The sequence below is a fragment of the Oncorhynchus clarkii genome, chromosome 7, assembly GCF_045791955.1.
Source record: "Oncorhynchus clarkii lewisi isolate Uvic-CL-2024 chromosome 7, UVic_Ocla_1.0, whole genome shotgun sequence".
In the NCBI taxonomy this organism is placed as follows: domain Eukaryota; kingdom Metazoa; phylum Chordata; class Actinopteri; order Salmoniformes; family Salmonidae; genus Oncorhynchus; species Oncorhynchus clarkii.
In genome coordinates, this window is record NC_092153.1 from 72,306,290 (window position 1) to 72,331,380 (window position 25,091).

Sequence of the window (25,091 nt, forward strand, 5' to 3'; positions counted from 1 at the left end):
ATATATGAATGAGTGATGGTACAGAGCAGCATAGGCAAGATACAGTAGATGGTATCGGGTACAGTATGTACAAATGAGATGAGTATGTAAACAAAGTGGCATAGTATAGTATAAAGTGGCTAGTGATACATGTATTACATAAGGATACCGTCGATGATATAGAGTACAGTATATACGTATGCGTATGAGATGAATAATGTAGGGTAAGTAACATTTATATAAGGTAGCATTGTTTAAAGTGGCTAGTGATATATTTACATCATTTCCCATCAATTCCCATTATTAAAGTGGCTGGAGTTGAGTCAGTGTCAGTGTGTTGGCAGCAGCCACTCAGTGTTAGTGGTGGCTGTTTAACAGTCTGATGGCCTTGAGATAGAAGCTGTTTTTCAGTCTCTCGGTCCCAGCTTTGATGCACCTGTACTGACCTCGCCTTCTGGATGATAGCGGGGTGAACAGGCAGTGGCTCGGGTGGTTGATGTCCTTGATGATCTTTATGGCCTTCCTGTGACATCGGGTGGTGTAGGTGTCCTGGAGGGCAGGTAGTTTGCCCCCGGTGATGCGTTGTGCAGACCTCACTACCCTCTGGAGAGCCTTACGGTTGAGGGCGGTGCAGTTGCCATACCAGGCGGTGATACAGCCCGCCAGGATGCTCTCGATTGTGCATCTGTAGAAGTTTGTGAGTGCTTTTGGTGACAAGCCGAATTTCTTCAGCCTCCTGAGGTTGAAGAGGCGCTGCTGCGCCTTCTTCACGATGCTGTCTGTGTGAGTGGACCAATTCAGTTTGTCTGTGATGTGTATGCCGAGGAACTTAAAACTTGCTACCCTCTCCACTACTGTTCCATCGATGTGGATAGGGGGGTGTTCCCTCTGCTGTTTCCTGAAGTCCACAATCATCTCCTTAGTTTTGTTGACGTTGAGTGTGAGGTTGTTTTCCTGACACCACACTCCGAGGGCCCTCACCTCCACCCTGTAGGCCGTCTCATCGTTGTTGGTAATCAAGCCTACCACTGTTGTGTCGTCCGCAAACTTGATGATTGAGTTGGAGGCGTGCGTGGCCACGCAGTCGTGGGTGAACAGGGAGTACAGGAGAGGGCTCAGAACGCAACCTTGTGGGGCCCCAGTGTTGAGGATCAGCGGGGAGGAGATGTTGTTGCCTACCCTCACCACCTGGGGGCGGCCCGTCAGGAAGTCCAGTACCCAGTTGCACAGGGCGGGGTCGAGACCCAGGGTCTCGAGCTTGATGACGAGCTTGGAGGGTACTATGGTGTTGAATGCCGAGCTGTAGTCGATGAACAGCATTCTCACATAGGTATTCCTCTTGTCCAGATGGGTTAGGGCAGTGTGCAGTGTGGTTGAGATTGCATCGTCTGTGGACCTATTTGGGCGGTAAGCAAATTGGAGTGGGTCTAGGGTGTCAGGTAGGGTGGAGGTGATATGGTCCTTGACTAGTCTCTCAAAGCACTTCATGATGACGGATGTGAGTGCTACGGGGCGGTAGTCATTTAGCTCAGTTACCTTAGCTTTCTTGGGAACAGGAACAATGGTGGCCCTCTTGAAGCATGTGGGAACAGCAGACTGGTATAGGGATTGATTGAATATGTCCGTAAACACACCGGCCAGCTGGTCTGCGCATGCTCTGAGGGCGCGGCTGGGGATGCCATCTGGGCCTGCAGCCTTGCGAGGGTTAACACGTTTAAATGTCTTACTCACCTCGGCTGCAGTGAAGGAGAGACCGCATGTTTTCGTTGCAGGCCTTGTCAGTGGCACTGTATTGTCCTCAAAGCGGGCAAAAAAGTTATTTAGTCTGCCTGGGAGCACGGCTCTTGACCTTCACCTCTCCAGAGTCCATACTGGAGTTGCAGCGATGGGACATGACTGTAACAACCAATTGGATACCATGAAATTGGGGAGAAAAAGGGGTAAATAAAAAAAATAATGCACATTTATAATAAAAGCATTACCTGCATAATTGCATTTGCAGTCACTTATGATAATGGTGTTTTCCGCTAATGGAACATTTGCGCTTATAGTCTAGTACCACGTGCGCATTGCTGCGCTTATAATGTGAAGAAGTAGCCTAATAGTTTATCAACATTTTAAGCTAAAAGTTTTGATCTGTTGCATCAGCCACATTGCATAAAACATTTTTTTTTATGCTAGTGGTTGTATTAATTTGGGATCTATCACATCCCACAACTGTCCCAGACTATGTTTGGAATATTTATTTGTCGCGCAGAATAGAATAGGTTGACTTTTGTACTATGGGGGATAGTAGATTGACATAGACTAGTGTTTTTTCTGTAGGTTAGTCCTACTCATCTTGTTGGCTGACGAAAAGTCAATGTGGACAGTTCTAACAATATATTTAACCTTTTCACACGGACCAACAAACAGGTGTGATCAATCTATAGTGGTCCCTGTTGCCTATGATCAAACCGATGTGATGAGAACGTTTGATTAGAATGCTTATTTAGAATGTCCATTTTCGATTGACATAACAATAAGCATTTGAGCTGGCAACACTTTTTTTCACAGAAACATTTTACAAAGTCTTTACAAAGTTATAATTAATTAAGTCATGGGTGAGCTCACCATTGATCGAAATAATGAAGTAAAACTCTTTCTAGAAATCGAAAGTATTCTGAAAATGGGTAGTTTGTGCGCTGGAATGTTTTTTTTTTCATCAACCAAAGATATTAAAAGGAGACAACATGAGTTTGGTCTGTTTATAGTATGCATGTTGAAGGGGGTGTGTCGTCTACGATCATCCACTTGCCTTCATTCACTTCCGGAAGTTTACCCGAAAGATGAGTGAACCATTCCTTCACCTCATTATAACATCTTTGGTCTGACAGATTACGTGACACCCAGAATGCATTGTATAATGTCAACAAACATGGCGCCACACATAGCTGGCAAATAGATTAGCTCATTATAATCAGTACAACCTTCAAAAAAGTATTTTACACACATCATAGGTGTCCATTACAATATATGAAATAATCGGAATGCATTATTTGTCACGAGTACTTGTGAATAAAACTGTAAATACATTATGCTACATAAACTCAGCAAAAAAAGAAACATCCCTTTTTCAGGACCCTGTCTTTCAAAGATAATTCATAAAAATACAAATAACTTCACAGATATTCATTGTAAAGGGTTTAAACACTGTTTCCCATGCTTGTTCAATGAACCATAAACAATTAATGAACATGCACCTGTTGAACGTTGTTAAGACATTAACAGCTTACGGACGGTCAGCTTACAGACGGTAGGCAATTAAGGTCACAGTTATGAAAACTTAGGACACTAAAGAGGCCTTTCTACTGACTCTGAAAAACTCCACAAGAAAGATGCCCAGGGTCCCTGCACATTTGTGTGAACGCGCCTTAGGCATGCTGCAAGGGGGCATGAGGACTGCAGATGTGGCCAGGGCAATAAATTGCAATGTCTGTACTGTGAGATGCCTAAGACAGCACTACAGGGAGACAGAACGGACTGATCGTCCTTGCAGTGGTACAGGATGGCAACAACAACTGCCCGAGTTATACCACAATCCCTCCATCAGTGCTCAGACTATCCGCAATAGGCTGAGAGAGGCTGGACTGAGGGATTGTAGGCCTGTTGTAAGGCAGGTCCTAATCAGACATCACCGGCAACAACGTCGCCTATGGACACAAACCCACCATCGCTGGACCAGTCGGTACTGGCAAAAGTGCCCTTCACTGAAGAGACGCTGTATTGTCTCACCAGGGGTGATGATCAACTTTGTGTTTATCGTCGAAGGAATGAGCGTTACACCGAGGCCTGTACTCTGTAGCGGGATCGATTTGGAGGTGAAGGGTCCGTCATGGTCTGGGGCGGTGTGTCACAGCATCATTGGACTGAGCTTGTTGTCATTGCAGGCAATCTCAACGCTGTGCGTTACAAGGAAGACATCCTCCTCCCTCATGTGGTACCCTTCCTGCAGGCTCATCCTGACATGACCCTCCAGCATGACAATGCCACCAGCCATACTGCTCGTTCTGTGTGTGATTTCCTGCAAGACAGCAATGAAAGTGTTCTGCCATGGCCAGCGAAGAGCCCGGATCTCAATCCCATTGAGCACTTCTGGGACCTGTTGGATCGGAGGGTGAGAGCTAGGGCCATTCCCCCCAGAAATGTCCAGTAACTTGCAGGTGCCTTGGTGAAAGAGTGGGGTAACATCTCACAGCAAAAACTGGCAAATCTGGTGCAGTCCATGAGGGGGGGGGGGGGCTCTCCTCGAAGAGAGAAGTTTATCTGGCTCAGTAAAACCTCAAAAATAAAGTGTCTGCAACGCTGAATGTGAATTAATGAGGAGGCGGAACACAGCTCAATTCAAACTGTTGTTAGAAAATACAACTTGTTAGAAAATCATTTGAAATTGAAAAGTTGAAACATAGCCTATAGATAATTAGCAGGCAGGATTTTTTTTAGGGTGAATTACGGCCACAAGGGGATGCCGCCATGAAATTTGAGGCATTATCAAGTGCATGTCAAATTGTGAATGAGACTATTGGAGTAAGTACCGCCTGTGCAGAAAACAAAGCAGAGCTCATGCCTTTCAAACAACTTTTTTTTAAATCATCAGTCTCATCATGCAGCCATACTATGTATTAAAAATCAAAACATAGCCCAATGTTTGTAGAACAACTAAAGGCACATTAATAACTCTAAATTAAATATACAGGAATACTTATTTCTTTGTTAACCGCTCAACACAGAATAGCTGCATGTGCACACTCCCTCAAATCGTTTGGAGAAAATATTTATATTTTATTCAGCTTTGTTCAATTGTATTATTCATTCTATAAAATAATGTCACGGAATAATAAACTAATCTTGCCTGCTAAATGAACAAGTGCAGCCCACAGCCATTTCACAAAGCCACATCAGGACAACTCAGAGTATGCTATTCTTTTTTCTGAAATAGACTACATTTTCTTCATATTATGCTTCTTTAGACTTGTCTATAATAAATAATGGACTTATGTGAAGGTGTTGGCTATATTACATGGATTTATTATACTTTTTTTTATAAGGGCTTGTAGGCTATGTGTGGAAGCCAGGAGATGCTACATGTGTTTATGTTAATTAACGCTCAATTACCGTGAGACCGACAGTTAATTGCTTGATAATCTCTGACTGATTACATTTTGTGACCGCCACTGCCCTAATTGGCAGCCTGATGGTTATTACATGACAGAGATGACACCGCCGAAAAGGTGGTGAAAAGCTGCCTCCCCTGGCAATGTGGCACAAATTTAACATCTGCTCGTAAATCCAGGGGTGTCGGAGGGAGAGAGTGTCACCTTACCATAGATTTGCACACTGTCATTACAAAAATAATGACCATACTAAGTGGGACAAGGCCTTCTCTCTGTCGATGGGGGTGCTAAAGTTTTCACTAGTCATCAGGGGTGAAAAGAAACAGACAGATGCCGTGGCACTGGCAACGTAAAGGGGTAGAGGCATATCAGCAGCTTGTATTTAGTACTGCCGTTTGTCCTGCTTCCCCAGAGACAACTGGAGGTCAGGGACGGCTTGATTTGAAAAAAAAATACATAACTGAACATAGGTAGTGTCCAAATGACTCCACTCACACAGAACCGTAAAGTACAATCCCAATCATTTGAGAAACATTGCACTAAGCATCTTCCAAGAAAAGTGCTTAGTAGTAGGTCTCTTGCCAACTACTATATAAAACAAAACCAAAATGAACATAACAAATGTTCTTGGCTCGCTATGCTAATTTATGGGAAATGTACCATAGATAGGAATGAGATTGGCCAATTAGAAACAATGGACAGACAAATCAGGTGCCTACTTTCCTGATCCTAGCAACCGAAAACCTAACTTGCTTCTGCTTATCTGCCATCTTGGAATTGCCAGCCTTCCTGTCATCCCTACTTGGACAAGTAATCTCTCCACAGAACATAAAGGATTGGACCTAGCCTTGGTGGTTTGGCTACCTTCCCTTAAGGACTTCAGCCCATTCAGTGGCCAAATTAACTCCCCAACCTCTTTTCAATTACTGCTGCCCACAGTAAAACAGACCTAAAAGAATTAGGACTATTGTTTCAGTGTGACCACACTAGCCACAATCTCACTCACAAAACACACTTTCCCTCTAGAATTCACAAGGCTTGCTTCAACCAAAGCCAGACATTCCGCTGCTATTCTAAGCAAGGACGACATTGAAAAGGGCAAATTAACTCCTGTCAGTCCTGTGAATTCTGTGTTGTGTTTACACCAACTGAACACATCGTGAGGCTGAGAAAGTCCCTATAGCTTATCTCCATCGGTGGGTTAGGAGGAGTTTAGGAGGATGGTCATTTAGAATGGTATGATCTCATGGATCATAGATCACACCCACATAGCTACAGTTAACCTCTCCCTTAACACCCAGGTTTCAGTGTCATATTATGAGCTCATGGGTATGAATGAGTCATCCTCAGTCCTTTCACTGCCGACTGTGTAGCTCACTAGCTCTTTGCTATGCTAGGCAGGGCTGAGAGTCAGGAAAATTACACACTGCAGTTTCTTGGCTCCCTTCGGTAACTGGACCACTATTTAATCACTGAAAACTACAATTTTCTCGACATTCACCACAGTCGATTCACCGCAGCCAAGTGAGTCTGTCCCTTATTAATAGGATTCTACAGTTAGCTATGAGAATCTTCTGGAAAAGGGAAATTGGCCAACCACATTCCCACAACCTACATCCCTGTTGGTGATGGAACTCCATTAAAGGGCTTTAAAAGACCAAAGTATGTAAAGAATTGATTTAGAACGTAAGTGAAGAACACAACAATTTACTGCCAAGCTATTTACTGCCAAGCTATTTACTGCCAAGCTATTTACTGACAAGCTATTTACTGCCAAGCTATTTACTGCCAAGCTATTTACTGCCAAGCTATTTACTGCCAAGATATTTACTGACAAGCTATTTACTGACAAGCTATTTACTGACAAGCTATTTACTGCCAAGCTATTTACTGCCAAGCTATTTACTGCCAAGCTATTTACTGACAAGCTATTTACTGCCAAGCTATTTACTGACAAGCTATTTACTGACAAGTCAGTTCAACGTCTAGTTTTCATTTACATTTGACTGAGTTGTCAACTAATGTGAATTCAATGTGAAATCAACCAAAATGTTGGTTAAAGTTGGTTGAAAAAATAAATAAATTCCCTCACGTTGATGACTTTGATGGTTGAAATGACATGGAAACAACATTGATTCAACTAGTTTTTGCCCAGTGGGTATTTAGTTTCCTGAGCATTGCTGTCTCATATTGAATCCAAATCAAATTTTATTGGTCTCATACACATATTTAGCAGATGTTACTCCAGATCTCCTCCCTCCACATGGAAACAGATTAGCAAAGAGAGCAGAAGAGGGGAAGTGGCTAATAGAGGGGCACAGGGGCCAAATATGCTCTTTAACCGAGTACCCAGAGGATATGTGCACATATTACACAAATTCCACTAATGAGACATTTTTCTGGGAGAGCTGTTGAGCTTTCACCCTGGAATATCCCTCCCATGATGGAGTGTGTTTGTTCCTTCCACCAGGCCAAAGGTCTAGGACTTGGCAGGTGCCCCCACTACAGCTGATTCAAATAATCAACTAATCATCAAGCTTTTAATATTTTAATCAGCTGTGTAGTGCTCGGGCAAAAACAAGAAAACGGGCATCCCTTGGGGTCCCGAGGACTGAATTTTGGAAACGCTACGCAGCTGATTCAAATAATCAACACTTTTGATGATGAGTTGGTTATTTGAATCAGTTGTGTAGTGTTAAGGCAAAAAACTAACCGTGGACCCAGGATCAATTTTGAGAAACCTTGCTGTATGGCTACAATGATGCTAAACAAAACAAATGGAATATGTCACATAATTCCCACAGTCAGTCTTACCGGTCTTACCATGTGACTAACAGATTTGCTTTCACTGGTTCAGGGCGATATAGCTATTATGCCCATTTTATTTGTATAGCTTACATAGCCAAAAGCATACATTACAAGTGAGGTTTCTTCGTTGACAATGAGAATTGATTACCAAGACATATCCATATGAACAACTTCTCCTTGGCTATAGGGCAGGCTATTTTCACAGAAATGTAGAATGAAGTTGCTCAGATACACCTAGATACCTTATTGGTAATAGCCTACACAAAACAAAATACATTTTCATTTAACATACGCTCTTATCCATAGCGACGTACAGTTAAATACAATATGATCCGCCTTTCGCACACAATAATGAATGAAACCTGACTTTACATTAGGCTACATCGCGCGCGCTCTGATCTCGATTGCCGATTATTGCGCATCTATAGACAGTGGCCAAATGTTATACCTCAGAGAGCTCAACTGTGTCCTCGCCGCAGGTTTACTTTCAAAATCAAATAGCAGCGGCTACAGTATCGTATATACAGTAGCCTATCCTTTGCGTCACATGCTCGAACAATATACAATGCAAAGCTGTTCAGGACTTGAGAAGCGATTGAGATAGATATTTCCATAAAAGTCACACTATTGGCACCAAACACTTACCCTCGTAGCCTATCAGAAGAAAACATTATTTTTTTTTTTAAATGAAGACAACATCGCAGGAGCTGTTGACTTCTAAACATCCAAAGTCGAAACAGTATCTGTCAAAGACGATAAATAGTAACAGCAAGCTTTTGGTAAAGCCTACTGTCCAGGAAACGGTCTCTTTAAACCGGGTCAAGTGGCGTGGCGAAAACGGTCAACAGCGCCGCGATGTGGAGGCTTTTGACAACAACCAACATGACACACTGTAACCTGCATTGTAGCACGTGGATACAAAATAGCAAAGAAATTCACGATGTCAATTCTAACGAACCGAGTGTCTATTTCAGCCTCTGTACTTGCTCAGCCAGCCCCCAGTGGCGGAACTAGAGTTGTATACATGGGGTGGCCAGGGGGTGGCCAAGACTACTTCAGGGGATCCATAGACCATGACAGAAAATGTGTGTGTAACCCTAACCTGGCATCTAAGGAGCATGAATGAATCCTATGATTGCTGATTAGAGGTAGAAGTGATAATTCACTTAACCCGGAGTTCTTCAATGTGGCAGATGGTGTAGTCCAAAAGGGTTACTTCACTAGAATTCTTTAACATACTATGACTAGTCAGTGTCTGTACCTCAGAACTGCAGCTCAATTTCTTTCTCTCTCTGTCTCTCGCACGCACGCACACACACTGTACTCACATACGGGAGAGACTTGGGCCACTCTGTTTTCATGAATATATAATCTGGGTCTATAAGTGTTGAACATCCAAAATATTTTCAGAAAATAAAGCTCAAGCACCAAGGAGATAAGAGCATTTGTGTGTTACATAAATTGTATAGTTTATTTACAAAAAAACACTGCAATTTGAAATACCAGGATCAAGCAGAAATGGACTTGAAAAATATAAATAATTTTGGTGCTCATCAATATTACAAACGTACTGTATCATATTTATGCTCATATATATTATGTTAACTAATAGCAAAAAAACGTTTTGGAATTGGCCTAATCAAGACCAAATTAAATCTGTGTGACATGATACCCTTTGGATTTATAATTTTAGAAGGTCAGTGTACTAGCTAGTACACAGTGCAGGTGTTAATCATGACCAGAGGGACTGCCTAAGTGCCAAATTATCCTAGATAGATTTAAAACAGCATAATTCTGCAGTTCTGGTGAGAACTGGCAAAATGTTTCGCAAACTCATCCATGTTGAGGGAGAGTGCCTCCTTGACTCAACACTGAGAGTTCAGAGGTGACTTAACCTGTCATCAACCATTGTTGTCCTAAGGTGGGTTTTAATCAGTTTTAAAGCTGAGAAGCTTCTCTCGCAAGAAGCACTGCTGACTGGTGTAACAACAGAAATCTTACAAAGTCGAAATAGCTCATGTAAGATATATTTATAAGGTTCTAGAAACACAACAAAGTCAAGGAGAGTAGACGGTCTGTCCCTTCCACTTTTCTCTCTCTTATCAAGAAGCCGCTTGGTGTGATGAACCTCATGTTTGAGGTCCTCTAAATCTGACTCAAAGGTCTGAGCAAAGGTAAACAGGCTCCTCATTCAAGAATGTTGTAGTCTTTGGGTTGAGAGACTGGACCCTTTGCATTATCTCGTAATTCTTCTATGATAAATGACTCTGCAGCTCAGCTATGAGACTGTCAAGCACCTGATAAAAGATAGCTCTTTGGAAGCTCTCACCATCACTTTGGTCACTATTATTCTGTCCACCAGTGCTCATCAGTAACGAGTCGTGAAATCTTTTACACACTGTTTGTACACTTATTTTGCAGTGCTCTGAAATCTCTTCAACCTCTTTCCTAAGTAACCCTCACTTCTGTAGTCCTGTAATGTGTCTGTAAGGGCACCTACTAGATCCACAGCCCTTCCTGTAATGTGTCTGTAAGGGCACCTACTAGACCCACAAACCTTTCTAGGTCGGGAGCTGGATTGGAGCATGTCAGAAAGACATTTGGCATCACCAAGCACTTTACAAAAGGTAACCAAAGCCCTATGAAATATAAATCTATCTAAGAAAGAAGGCCCTTTGCCTCCACTGATCTATCACCACTGTTTTCAAGTGTGATATCCTGTAGCATTCTCAGAACTGCTGGAAGCCTGTCCCTCAGATTACGGCATGCCATGTATCTGCATGCCCACCTTCCATCCGTAAGTCTTTGTAGTTCCCTGGGCTGCTGCTGTGGATACAGCTCTTTCTGAACTGTAAGACACTTGAGATGAACGTACGAGCCAGATACAAAGTTATAAAGCTTCTGCAGGAGAGCAACAAAAAGTTAATGTCCATCCCGGACATCCCTCTGGCTCCGCCCCTGCAGCCACCACAAACAAAATGGCCATTGCTAGGTAACTGTCACTAGCCAAGAAGAAATGATTCATGTAGAGTTCTATTGGTTACGCCTCATTCAAACAGAGAGAGCTCACAGGTATGATTCTATGCACAAACATAACCAATAACCAGGTCAATCTCTGTCAATCTCGACCCATTAGATTACATCACTTTCACAATCCTCTTCTCACAGCATTACAGTTTGCAGCCACAAACCAATAACACAAAACTTAATTCAGGAATTTAATTTAATCAGCGACGGTGTAGGATATGTTGCATAATCCATAATCCAATAATTCACTTTTTTCAAGTTTACATTTTATTAGTCTTATGTACATGGTACCATCCAACGAAATGCTTACTTGCGGGTTCCTTCTCGACAATGCAACAACAATAAGAATCCAGCAAAGTTGCCCATAGGCACAGATCTAGAATCAGCTTAACCTAATACCCAGCTCCCTAATGTAAAGCTCAACCATTAGCAGGTAATAGTGCAAAACTAACCATTGATCAGCATCAGTAGGTAAGCCTACTCACCAGTGCTGGTGCTATAGGTGTGAACAGTAGTGGCGGTGGGCGGCGGTGAATCCGAGTCCACGGAAGCAGTGTCGTCATCCTGTGAGCATCCGGCCTGGATGGCCCGCAGGTAGCTATGGCTACGGGATCGGAAGCACGTGGGCATTGGTAGATCCGGAGGCTCCACCGCCTGGGAATGGGAGTGTGAGAGTGTGTGGGATTCTCGGAACGCCGACTCAGAGCAGCTATCATCGTAGCATTGGCTAATCATCTCCAGGTCCTGCAGCTGGAAGGAGAGAGGCAGGTTGGCACTAGTGGCATAGGTTGGCATCATGGTCTGGGTGGCAGTGCTAGAGTGAGAGGACAGCATTGCATGGCTACTACTTCAGGCTAGATGTCCAGACTGGGACAGAAATGCATGGTTAGACCCAGGACAAGAGAGGCATGGTCATTAGAACTGGGTTCAAGTAGTATTTAGATTTTTTTTAAATACTTTAACTGTGCTTAATCAGGCTTACCTAGCATATTGGAAGCAATGGAATAGTCCCAAAAGTGCCAACACTACCCATTAGGTACTTCAGGCAGGCTGAAGAAAACACCCTGAGTTTTTCAAATGTCTAATACTATTTGAACTCAGCCAGGTCTGCCATGGAGAGCATAGCTGACAGTGTCTGTTAGAGGGGTGAGCTAGCTCCACCTGTGTGACAGTTGTGGATACAATCAAATGCAGCCGAAAGGACACATTACAGTATTAAGGCTGGGTGAGAGGAAAGCAAAGTGCAGCAGTTACACTTTGTCCCGACCCCGAATCAACTCCTTATAGCAACTTATAGTCAAAGTCCAAGGTAGTTAACAAGCTACATATATTTTTTTTTTTTTACTGCCAATTAGTTTGTGTCACTTTCATAGTATTAATCAAAGATGTCTTAACTTCTCATAAAAAAATAGTAATTTGATTGACTCGCATGAACTTGGTGAGAAATTAGATCAGAGCATCAGTGCAAATGAAGGACTGAGATTTGACTGAGGGACATGACCAAGTTTACTAAAATGCAAGCCTAACACAGTGTTGGAGTGACAGGAATATAATAAATATGGTATTTGAGTTGTAACTTATGGAGTTGGCTCGGCCTCACGATTTAGTGGTAACAAATCAAAGAGCAGGGAGCAGTGACAGAGAGAGCAAGTGAGAGAAAGAGAGAGATAAAGTGAGAGCATGAGATCTATAACCTGGTCCCAGACCTGTTTTTGCTCCAGTAGTCTTATAGTACTGTATATTTATAACAGCAGCATGTGTCTACTCAATTGCATTGTTGTACTGTTTTGTTTGTTATACAGTAAAATTTCACAGGAAGGCTTTCTGAAATAATGGGGTGTAATAATTAACATCGTACCTTGCAGCTCCAAATAACTCTTTGTCACGTCCTGGCCTTAGTTATCTTTGTTTTCTTTATTATTTTGGTTAGGTCAGGGTGTGACATGGGGGATTTATGTGTTTCTCTGGTCTAGGGGTTTTGTATGTTTATGGGGCTGTTTCCTTTCTAGGTAAATTTGTATGTCTATGGTTGCCTAGATTGGTTCTCAATTAGAGGCAGCTGTCTGTCGTTGTCTCTGACTGGGAACCATATTTAGGCAGCCATGTTCTTCGGGTATTTTGTGGGTGATTGTCTTCTGTCTTTGTGTCATTGCACCAGATAGGACTGTTTCGGTTTTTGTATTTTGTAGTGCTCTCATGTATGGTCTTGATTAAACATGTTGAACTCTAACCACGCTGCATTTTGGTCCTCCTCTCCTTCAGCGGTAGAAAACCGTTAGACTCTTCTACTAATTTACATGTAAATCAACACACATTCTCGGAATTAAACGTTTTAAATTCCCCAAGATGGGGTCGAAATGCTAAACATATAAACTCAGCAAAAAAAGAAACGTCCTCTCACTGTCAACTGTGTTTATTTTCAGCAAACTTAACATGTGTAAATATTTGTATGAACATAAGATTCAACAACTGAGACGTTCAGTTCCACAGTTATAAGTTCCACAGACATGTGACTAACAAAAATTCAATAATGTGTCCCTGAATGAAGAGGGGGTCAAAATCAAAAGTAACAGTCAGTATCTGGTGAGGCCACCAGCTGCATTAAGTACTGCAGTGCATCTCCTCCTCATGGACTGCACCAGATTTGCCAGTTCAGAACCACATGAGGGAGGAGGATGTCTTCCCTGTAACGCACAGCGTTGAGATTGCCTGCAATGACAACAAGCTCAGTCCGATGATGCTGTGACACACTGCCCCAGACCATGACGGACCCTCCACCTCCAAATCGATCCCGCTCCAGAGTACAGGCCTCGGTGTAACGCTCATTCCTTCAACGATAAAATTGAATCTCACCCCTGGTGAGACAAAACCGTGACCCTCAGTCCAGCCTCTTGCGGACAGTCTGAGCACTGATGGAGGGATTGTGCGTTCCTGGTGGTGTAACTCGGGCAGTTGTTGTTGCCATCCTGTACCTGTCCCACAGGTGATGTTCGGATGTACCGATCCTGTGCAGGTGTTGTTACACTTGGTCTGCCACTGCGAAGACGATCATCTGTCCATCCTGTCTCCTTGTAGCGCTATCTTAGGCGTCTCACAGTATGGACATTGCAATTTATTTCCCTGGCCACATCTGCAGTCCTCACGCCTCCTTGCAGCATGCCTCCTTGCTGCAGGCATGTTAACGCAGATGAGCAGGGTCCCTGGGCATCTTTCTTTTGGTGTTTTTCAAAGTCAGTAGAAAGGCCTCTTTAGTGTCCTAAATTTTCATAACTGTGACCTTAATTGCCTACCATCTGTAAGCTGTTAGTGTCTTAACGACCGTTCCACAGGTGCATGTTCATTAATTATTTGTGGTTCATTGAACAAGCATGGGAAACAGTGTTTAAAACCTTTAAATGAAGATCTGTGAAGTTATTTGAATTTTTACTAATTATCTTTGAAAGACAAGGTCCTGAAAAAGGGCCATTTCTTTTTTTGCTGAGTTTACTAATGGACTGTAAAGCCTAGTTTGACAGGCCTTTTGTAAAAGGCACACTCTTTATGACCTTGGTGACCTTGTCAGTAGAAGGGTAATGGGTCTTCCTGTGTTGGGATTCCGGTGTATACAAAATCTTCTAGAACAGAGTCTACTGAGGTGTAGGAGTGGAGAGTTTATGTGATAGGTCATTCTAAAATGAAAATCTGGTCAATGAAATGGTCTAAAATGCCAGAGTCTGGTGTAGTGGTAACGCTCCCAACGCATAGCATTTGGCAACAGGGTTTGAGCCTTGTCTCAGTCACTCTCCTGTCTGTGCCTTCCTACATCTATCTCCCTCTTTCTGTACAGTCCCACTATTCTGACACAAAAAATATATACAAACCTGAAAGGGGATCAGGAGAAGAAAAAAAAAATATTATCCTGAGAAGTTTAAGTCACATGCCAGTTGTACCTCACTACCCCATCCCTGGTGACCTCTGACCTGGCCCATGTAGCTGCTCCTCCCCAGGGTGCTGCAGCCGCCTCCCTGGCTGAAGTCCTCATCGTCCCAGCGGGGGAACAGGGAGCCCCTCACCGGATCCCCCAGACAGTCCAGGTTGTCCAGGCTACGATTGGTAGACAGCTCTCGCAGTGAAGGAAGACAGCTGAAGAGGAGAGGAGCAGGGGAAGAGAGGAGAGGGGGAGGAGAGAAGAGGAGAGGGGGATGAGATCAGAGAGAACGGGAGGAGGGAGAGGAAAGGAGAGGAGAATGGTAGAGTTGATGTGAGGAGGGAAGGGAAGGAGGCAGAGGAGGGTAGAGTTGATTTGAGGAGAGAAGGGGATAAGATCAGAGAGGAGGAGGATAGAGTTGATGTGAGGAGAGAAGGGTAGGAGGGAAGAGTTGATGTGAGGAGAGAAGGGGAGGAGGGAGAGGAGGAGGGTAGAGTTGGTGTGAGGAGAGAAGGGGATGAGGGAGAGGAGAGGAGGAGGGTGGAGTTGATGTGAGAGAAGGGGATAAGATCAGAGGAAAGGGGAGGAGGAGAGAAGCAGAGAAAAGAAGAGGAACGGAGATGATAGGAAAGAGGAATTGAGAAAGGTAGAAAGAAGTTCAGGTTAGGTCACTTCTCATCCCTGGTTCCTTTCATTACCTATCAGCATCACTGCTCCCATCATAACACCTGTCAGCATCACTGCCTCCAACAGAACATCTGTCAGCATCGCTGCCCCCATTATAACACCTGTCAGCCTCACTGCCCGCATTATAACACCTCTCAGTATCACTGACCCCATTACAACACCTGTCAGCATCACTGCCCCAGTATAACACCTGTCAGCATCACTGCCTCCAACAGAACATCTGTCAGCATCGCTGCCCCATTATAACACCTCTCAGTATCACTGCCCCCATTATAACACCTCTCAGTATCACTGCCCCCATTACAACACCTGTCAGCATCACTGCCCCAGTATAACACCTGTCAGCATCACTGCCCCATCTTACTAACATCTGTCAACCTCACTGCCCCCATTATAACACCTGTCAGCCTCACTGCCCCCATTATAACACCTCTCAGTATCACTGCCCCCATTATAACACCTGTCAGTATCACTGCCCCATTATAACACTTGTCAGCATCACTGCCCAATTATAACACCTGTCAGCATCACTGCCCCAGTATAACACCTGTCAGCATCACTGCCCCATTATAACACCTGTCAGCATCACTGCCCCATTATAACACCTGTCAGCATCACTGCCCCCATCATATCACCTGTCAGCATCACTGCCCCATTATAACACCTGTCAGTATCACTGCCCCATTATAACACTTGTCAGCATCACTGCCCCATCATACCACCTGTCAGCATCACTGCCCCATCATAACACCTGTCAGCATCACTGCCCCCATCATAACATCTGTCAGCATCACTGCCCCATCATAACACCTGTCAGCATCAATGCCCCCATTAAACACCTGTCAGCATCACTGCCCCATTATAACACCTGTCAGCATCACTGCCCCATTATAACACCTGTCAGCATCACTGCCCCATTATAACACCTGTCAGCATCACTGCCCCATCATAACACCTGTCAGCATCACTGCCCCATCTTACTAACACCTGTCAGCATCACTGCCCCCATCATATCACCTGTCAGCATCACTGCCCCATTATAACACCTGTCAGCATCACTGCCCCATCATAACACCTGTCAGCATCACTGCCCCATCTTACTAACACCTGTCAGCATCACTGCCCCCATCATATCACCTGTCAGCATCACTGCCCCCATCATATCACCTGTCAGCATCACTGCCCCATTATAACACCTGTGAATAATATATCTCCCATCTCATCTCATTACATTAATATTCCCCATATAGCACCCAAACAATGCAAAGCCAATGATACACAGGTCAAGCATATGTAAAGCCTTGTTCAACGCATCATGGTGCCAACATTAAAGAGCATTAGGGAAAATTATCCAAATTCAGCTCAGAAATACTGAATGGGATTACCAAAAGAGAGCCTATAATTTTTTGGTATTTCCTGGCACACAGTGACATTGCACTTGTCATGTGATTGTGATGATCCTTGAGTACAGACAGGGTACCCCTGGCATGGAATGTGCTAAGCTGGGAAATGACACTCCTTTTATGGGGTGGGAGAATTAGCTTGGAGGAAAGGGCTGGTGGTGAGTGGCATGGCGTTGGCACTGACGGAGCATGGGTGAACCGAAGAGGTGGGCAAGACCTGGGGGGCTGGGTGACTGACTGATTGATTGGGGACAGCGTCCAATCTGGTGCAAGCGTAAACCTGTCCCCTTGGTGGTGATTGGCTGGCTGCATAGCACTGACCTGCCCAGTTGGTGCAGAGAGGACACACTGTGCAGAGGAGACCACAGTGCTTCCAGCTCCCCCTGCAGCATGGCGTAATCCAGGGCTCTGCTGCTCCTGACAACCAGGGTGGAGCAGACCACGAGGGAGAACAGGGGTGTGGCATTTGGTTTTTTGGCAGGGAGGGGAGCAGGGTTAGAATTGTTTAGCGTGCAGGTTTGAAATTCATTTAAGTGTTTTTTTCTCCATGTTTTTACTTCTTTAAGAAAACCTTCCTGCTACGTTATTATGGTGTGTGTGTTGTCTCTGTCGACAAAAACAATATATTCTATAATGACGTAATTTGATCAAGTGATATTACCAGGCATGTATGCTTATTGCTTCGTGATTTGCTGTCCTCTTGTGGACTGAAATTGTACTGTATTCTTTTTGCCTTTAGACTTCTTCATTTTGTGGTGGCAATCTGAACCAAATAATAGCCAGCCACTCTAAACTCCCCAATGGAATTACATTTGTGCCAAATTAGGTTTAAGATCTTATTGGGCCAAATTTACTTCAATTACAGCCCTGACCACAGAGAACCCGGAGAACACAACAAATGTCTTTGTTTGAGCAAATCAACAGACGTTAAAAACAAAACACAGCAGCTTGCTCATTGGTGCTCCCACTCTCTGCCACTATTCATCCAAATGGGGGTTCATTTTCTTTGTCATTATGTGAAAATGAATAGGATACCAAATGCATTGTGTCCCTCTGTGTCTAGCCCAGTCTGTGTCTGCCTGCTTCAGAAAGAGATGTCATCTAGAGACAACGTGCTAGAAACCTCAGTGAGTCAGTGTGAGATGATGAGACTATAGCTTAGTTTGTGGTGACTCACTGTCTGTCTGAGCAGAAGCTGAAAGCGGCATCGTGTTTGTGATGTTGCGGAAACGCTACGGTATGAGGAGTCTATCATTTCAGGCCAAGCCGTTACGTTGTGGGAAAGTTTAATAAATGAAGGATGAGGAAACCGTAATCGGAGCTCTGGCATGTGTAGGGGGTGGGAGTCTGACAGTGCTTAATCCCACGCTTGAGTGAGCACAGCTTGTCTGACTGTGTGTGTTTGCTATAGTCTCTTTTAGTTTGCCTGTTAACTGGAATGCCAAGAGCTGGAAGCCTGACCATCTCCTTTCTCCTCGTTACACCTTCGTTTGAAATGGTGCCATGGGCCATGTGTGTGTGGTTAGTCTGTGTGTGTATGTGTGTACATGTATGGATTTGAGAGAGAAAGAGAGAGTGGGCATGAGGATTTGTGTGTGTTTTTGCTTGCGTGTTTGAAATGCAAAATAATTATTGTTGTTAGTCTAGGTTCCTTTCCACCTGAATGTTTTACCAAGTCATACAGTGCATTCGGAAAGTATTCAGGCACCTTGACCTTTTCCATTTTTTGGAAGGTTACAGCCTTATTCTACAATGGATAATTGTTTTAATTCGATTTTTGAATGACAAAGCAAAAACAGGTTTTTAGAAATGTTTGCAAATGTATAAAAAAAACTTAAATTACACATTTACACAAGTATTCAGACCCTTTACTCAGTACTTTTTTCAGGTCTCTCCAGAGATGTTTGATTTGGTTCAAGTCTGGCTGTGTCCTTAGGGTCATCGTCCTGTTGGAAGGTGAACCTTCACCCCAGTATGAGGTCCTGAGGTTTTCATCAAGGACCTCTCTGTACTTTGCTTTGTTCATCTTTCCCTTAATCCCAGTCCCTGCTCCTGAAAAACATCCCCACAGCATGATGCTGCCACCACCCTGCTTCACCGTAGGGATGGTGCCAGGTTTCCTCCAGACGTGACGCTTGGCATTCAGGCCAAAGAGTTCAATCTTGGTTTCATCAGACCACAGAATCTTGTTTCTCATGGTCTGAGATTCCTTTAGGTGCCTTTTGGAAAACTCCAAGTGGGCTGTCATGTGCCTTTTGCTGAGGGGCTTCTGTCTGGCCTGATTGGTGGAGTGCTGCAGAGATGGTTGTCCTTCTGGACGGTTCTCCCATCTCCAGAGAGGAACTCTGGAGCTCTGTCATAGTGACCATTGGGTTCTTGGTCACCTTCCTGACCAAGACACTTCACCCCTGATTGCTTAGTTTGCCCGGGCAGCAAGCTCTAAGAGTCTTAGTGGTTCCAAACTTCTTCCATTTAAGAATGATAGAGGCCACAGTGTTCTTGGGGACCTTCAATGCTGAATACATTTATTGATGCCCTTCCAAAGATCTGTGCCTCGACACAATCTTGTCTCGGAGCTCTACGGACAATCCCTTCGACCTTGTGACTTCTTGCTCTGACATGCACTATCAACTGTGGGACCTTATATAAACAGGTGTGTGCCTTTCCAAATCATGTCCAATCAATTGAATTTACCACAGGTGGACTCCAATCAAGTTGTAGAAATGTCTCAAGGATGATCAATAGAAATAGGATGGACCTGAGCTCAGTTTCGAGTCTAGTAGCAAAGGGTCTGAATACTTATATACATAAGGTATTATTATTATTATTTTTATAAATTTGCAAACATTTCTAAAAACATTAAAGATCCCATGGCACTTAATAGTAAGGGGAGGGGTGTTAACCCCGGTGTCCTGGCTAAATTCCCAATCTGGCCCTCAAACCATCACGGTCACCTAATAATCCCCAGTTTACAATTGGTTCATTCATCCCCCTCCTCTCCCCTGTAACTATTCCCCAGATTGTTGCTGCAAATGAGAATGTGTTCTCAGTCAATTTACCTGGTAAAATAACGGATAAATAAATAAATAGATTTGCTTTGTCATTATGGGGCATTGTGTGTAGATTGATGAGGGAAATGTTTTATTTAATACATTTTAGAATAAGTCTATAACATAACAAAATGTGGAAAAAGTCAAGGGGTCTGAATACTTTCCGAATGCACTGTATGTCATTATGCTTACATGTCCATTGTCCATGCGATGAAACTTTGGCACTGAGCTTACTTGCGTGGCGGTAGCTGGTCGCTCAGAGACTGCTGGGTGGCCCTGAGGTAACTCTGACGGCGGGCGGCCATTTTGGGCGAGGGCTTGGGGCTACCGTCCGAGTCGTCGCTGTCCTCTAGGTCACCCATGGCCTTCACGTAGCTGCCGCTCCGCATGCGCCGACATGGGATCTCATTGGCTCCTCCTCCTCCGCCGCTGCGGCCCAGGGTGCTACTCCAGTCCCCCTGCAAGAAGCAGCAACCCAGATATGTTTTTCTATATGACATTATATCCTTATGCCATTTATATTGACATGATTGTGACAGTATAATATTTTTTTTTACATAATGTCAATTGTTTTACAGTATTCACTCTATAATCTACAGTATCTACAGTATGGGCTAAAGAGGATCCAAAATGTATCACTGAGGGACTCCCACTCTACTTTTCTTGACCATAGATATGGTTTTATCGATTACACAATAAATAAATACAATTATTTGAGTGCTACGGGGCAGTTACCAACTCCTCCCTGAATATCTTTACTTTTCTTTATCTTTACTAAAACAAAGTCAAAACAATTCTATGGGTAGACTTGGAACTGACATTTATATAACAGCATGTTAATGTCACATGGAATTGTGTGTGCCATTTACAGTGGTATGTCATAAATGTCAGCACATAAAGTCAGGCTCATAAAAGAAAACATTTGCAGAAATGGCCATATTTTAGTTAAATAAACGGAACAAACTGACAGCTGACTGAGACATAGTGGAGGAATAATCAACCTGACACTCAAATGGTCCAACACTTACAGTACTTTTATGTTTTATGTTTTGATCCAAACAGATCTTTGTCAGACCTGACAAACTGTCTTGACAGTAAATATATTTGTATTTAAGTATGCTTTATTCTTTGTCTCCACATTTGTTTTATGTCCAGCACTTCATCCGATATGATGATAACTGTTTGACAACAGAAATTGTTTAGATAATACTCACCTGTCGGCCCACTTGCAGGTAGTGGCAGGCAAGCTCCTGCTGGCACGACTTGGACTTGAGCATGGACCGGTCTAGGGTAGCCGAGTGGCCCTTCTGCAGCACCTGCCTGGGCTGACCCAGGGTCAGCGTCGACCACGAACCTCCCTTTATAAAGTCATTAGTGTTCACTCCCATGCTGATCCCTCCTTCTCCTCCTCCCCCACCTCCGGGTCCTGCCAGCATCTGCTGGTACTTCATGACTTCGTTGCTGCTCTTAGACGAACTAATGGTGTTGTAGCCACTGTGGACCACGTAGCGGCTCTGCTGTCCCTGCTGCTGCTGTAGTGCCCCCTGCTGAGCATCGTAGGTAATACCATGGGTGGTGTGCTGGGTGGCATGGGTGGTGGGGCGTCCCAGCGTCATGGCTATGGGGTTGCGGTAGTTGCTGAGGTCGGCGTTGTCCAGGTCGTCCGAGCTCCAGTAGCCCGACATGTTGGAACGCGGCCGCCGCTTGCCCGTCCCGCCCCCATCTGACTTGGCTCCGCCCCGGTCTTTGCTCTTTGCTCGCCGGTCCCGCTTCCCGCTGTCCTCGGTTCCGGACGAGGTCCCGCCGCTACCGCTACCTGTCCCTGAACGCCCGTTGACGCCCTTGAGGTTGTGACCGTCCATGGACTGTGACTTGGCGAAGAGCTTCTGGACGGAGCACATCAGGTTACGGATGCGCCCGGGGCTGTCGGTGCGCTGCTTGGAGGCGACGGAGAGGGCAGCCGATGTGCTCCGGTGGAACTGCAGCGTGCTGAAGCCGTCACGAGGCCCCCCGGGCAGCTGCTTCTCCAACTGGTCCAACAGGTTGGGCTGCAACTGCCGGTTCATCTTGGCCCCGCCGGAGATAGTAGCCGAACCACTGGTAATCATGGCCCCCCGGCTGCTCTGTAGGCCCCCCATTCCATGCATCCCCATCCCCATCGACATGGAGGTGCCCAGGGTTCCTGTACTTATGCCGCCGATGCTGTCCTCCTGTGGCGGGGAGAAGTCGCTGGGGTCATAATGGGAGTTGTAGTGGACATGGGGGAAGGTGCTGCTGTTGGACAGCTGGTTGTTGAGGGGGAGGGAGTAGTCCGGGGGCAGGGATCCCTGGTTGTGGTGGGCTTCCATACTGGGGTTGTAGTGGCGGGGATCCATGGTGCCGTAGTGGTCCATGCTGGTGGGGCTGAGGAGATAGGGGCTCCGAGGCAGGGTGGAGGCCTGGTGTGAGTACAGGGGCTCCGGGGGGCCCTGGGTGGGGTCGCAGGAGTCAGACAGATGGCGGTTGCGTTTGGCTCCTAACCCTTTCATGGTGGTCAAGAGGGGCCCCCTTCTAGAAGACTCCCCAGCCGGGAAGAGACGACAGGCCTGGAGGATAAGTCCTACAAAAAAAAGAGAGATAGCGAGAGTAGGTTCTGCCCAGACAGACCGAAACGCACCGATGCATGCTGTCATGCTGTACACACAAATATGCACACGAGCGCACCCCTGAAGGCACCATTGTACAATATAATATACACACTTTCAAAAACACGCACGCATGCACACACACCATTTTGATCATACAGTACATAAATGTGCAGGCAAACAAACACACCCATTTATGCTCAGAAACAGACTAGCCCTCTGAGGGCTGTGAAGGAAATATTTAGATCTCAATGAGCCAGCTTCCCACAGCTTTCCATGGTGAACATCAGTGTTGAATCACTGGAAGTGAAATGAAACAATGCAATTCAGGGGGTTCATTTTAACTTTGTCTTGTGGAAACCAACAAATGTTAGCAGTCATGAACAACTAAAGCTATGGCATTGTAGAGTCAATGTGTGTGTGTGTGTGTGAGACAGAGAGAGAGAGAGAGAAATTCAAAAGGAAATTATCTCAACAGAGGATAATGTCCTCCTGTGTGCTACCTATATCCCACCACTATAAACCCCATACTTTAATGAAGACAGCTTCTCCATCCTACAGGGGAGATCAACCATTTCCAGGCTCAGGGACATGTACTAGTCTGTGGCGACCTAAACACCAGAACTGGACAAGAACCGGACACCCTCAGCACACAGGGGGACAAATACCTACCTGGAGGTGTCAGCATTCCCTCCCCCATATGCCCCCCCCTAGACACAACAACGACAACATAACCAACAAAAACGGGTCACAACTCATGCAGCTCTGTCGCATGCTGGGTATGTACATAGTTGATGGTAGGCTTCGAAGGGACACCTATGGTAGGTACACCTATAGCTCATCTACTGGCAGTAGTAATGTAGACTACTTTATCACTGACCTCAACCCAGAGTCTCTTAGAGCGTTCACAGTCAGTCCACTGACACCCCTATCAGATCACAACAAAATCAAATTTTACTTGAACAGAGCAATACTCAATCATGAGGCATCAAAGCCAAAGGAACTGAATAATATTAAGAAATGCTATAGATGGAAGGAAAGTAGTGTGGAAACCTACCAAAAAACAATCAGGCAAATTCAATCCCTTTTAGACAACTTCCTGGACAATACATTTCACTGTGATAGTGAAGGTGCAAACTTGGCAGTAGAATCATAAACAGTATATTTGACCTCTCAGATTCCCTTTCAAATCTAAAACTGTTAACAACAATGACAAATAGTTTGATGAAGAATGGAAAAACCTAAGAAAGAAATTAAGAAACCTATCCAACCATAAACAGTATATTTGACCTCTCAGATTCCCTTTCAAATCTAAAACTGTTAACAACAATGACAAATAGTTTGATGAAGAATGGAAAAACCTAAGAAAGAAATTAAGAAACCTATCCAACCAAAAACATAGAGATCCAGAAAACCTGAGCCTACATCTTCAATATGGTGAATCACTAAAACAATACAGAAATAAACTACGGAAAAAGAAGGAATAGCATGTCAGAAATCAGCTCAATGTAATTGAAGAATCCATAGAATCTAACCACTTCTGGGAAAATTGGAACACACTAAACAAACAACAACACGAAGAGTTATCTATCCAAAACAGAGATGTATGGATAAACCACATCTCCAATAGTCAGTCAATAAATAATATAATACAATTCGTAGGAAAGGTTTTCATCTTTTTTTCATCACAATCTGTGGATACTATACGATTAGAAAGGTAAAAAAATTATGTAAAACATCACAATTGAAAAATACATGTTACATGGAAACCAAACGAGGGTGGTCTATAGTGATAGGTGGGATGGGCTGAGAGTGGCTGAGGGGTGGGATTAAAGAGCTGAGGTCTATAGTGATAGGTGGGATGGGCTGAGAGTGGCTGAGGGGTGGGATTAAAGAACTGAGGTCTATGGTGATAGGTGGGATGGGCTGAGAGTGGCTGAAGGGTGGGATTAAAGAGCTGAGGTCTATGGTGATAGGTGGGATGGGCTGAGAGTGGCTGAGGGGTGGGATTAAAGAACTGAGGTCTATGGTGATAGGTGGGATGGGCTGAGAGTGGCTGAGGGGTGGGATTAAAAAGCTGAGGTCTATGGTGATAGGTGGGATGGGCTGAGAGTGGCTGAGGGGTGGGATTAAAGAGCTGAGGTCTATAGTGATAGGTGGGATGGGCTGAGAGTGGCTGAAGGGTGGGATTAAAGAGCTGAGGTCTATGGTGATAGGTGGGATGGGCCGAGAGTGGCTGAAGGGTGGGATTAAAGAGCTGAGGTCTATGGTGATAGGTGGGATGGGCTGAGAGTGGCTGAGGGGTGGGATTAAAGAGCTGAGGTCTATGGTGATAGGTGGGATGGGCTGAGAGTGGCTGAGGGGTGGGATTAAAGAACTGAGGTCTATAGTGATAGGTGGGATGGGCTGAGAGTGGCTGAAGGGTGGGATTAAAGAGCTGAGGTCTATGGTGA

The 25,091-nt window shown here is 44.6% G+C and overlaps 1 protein-coding gene across 1 annotated transcript in view; it reads right to left on the minus strand.

The window, feature by feature from the left end:
* LOC139414441 (disks large-associated protein 4-like) overlaps positions 1-22,542 on the minus strand; it is a 63,746-nt gene extending 41,204 nt beyond the window's left edge. The window contains exons 1-5 of the mRNA XM_071162356.1: positions 21,229-22,542; positions 20,249-20,472; positions 17,286-17,381; positions 14,927-15,089; positions 11,453-11,717 (exon numbers count right to left, since the gene is read on the minus strand). Of these exons, the coding sequence (XP_071018457.1) occupies positions 11,453-11,717; positions 14,927-15,089; positions 17,286-17,381; positions 20,249-20,472; positions 21,229-22,542 (2,062 nt within the window). The remainder of the gene's footprint in view (positions 1-11,452; positions 11,718-14,926; positions 15,090-17,285; positions 17,382-20,248; positions 20,473-21,228) is intronic.
* Between the last annotated feature and the right edge of the window lie 2,549 nt (positions 22,543-25,091).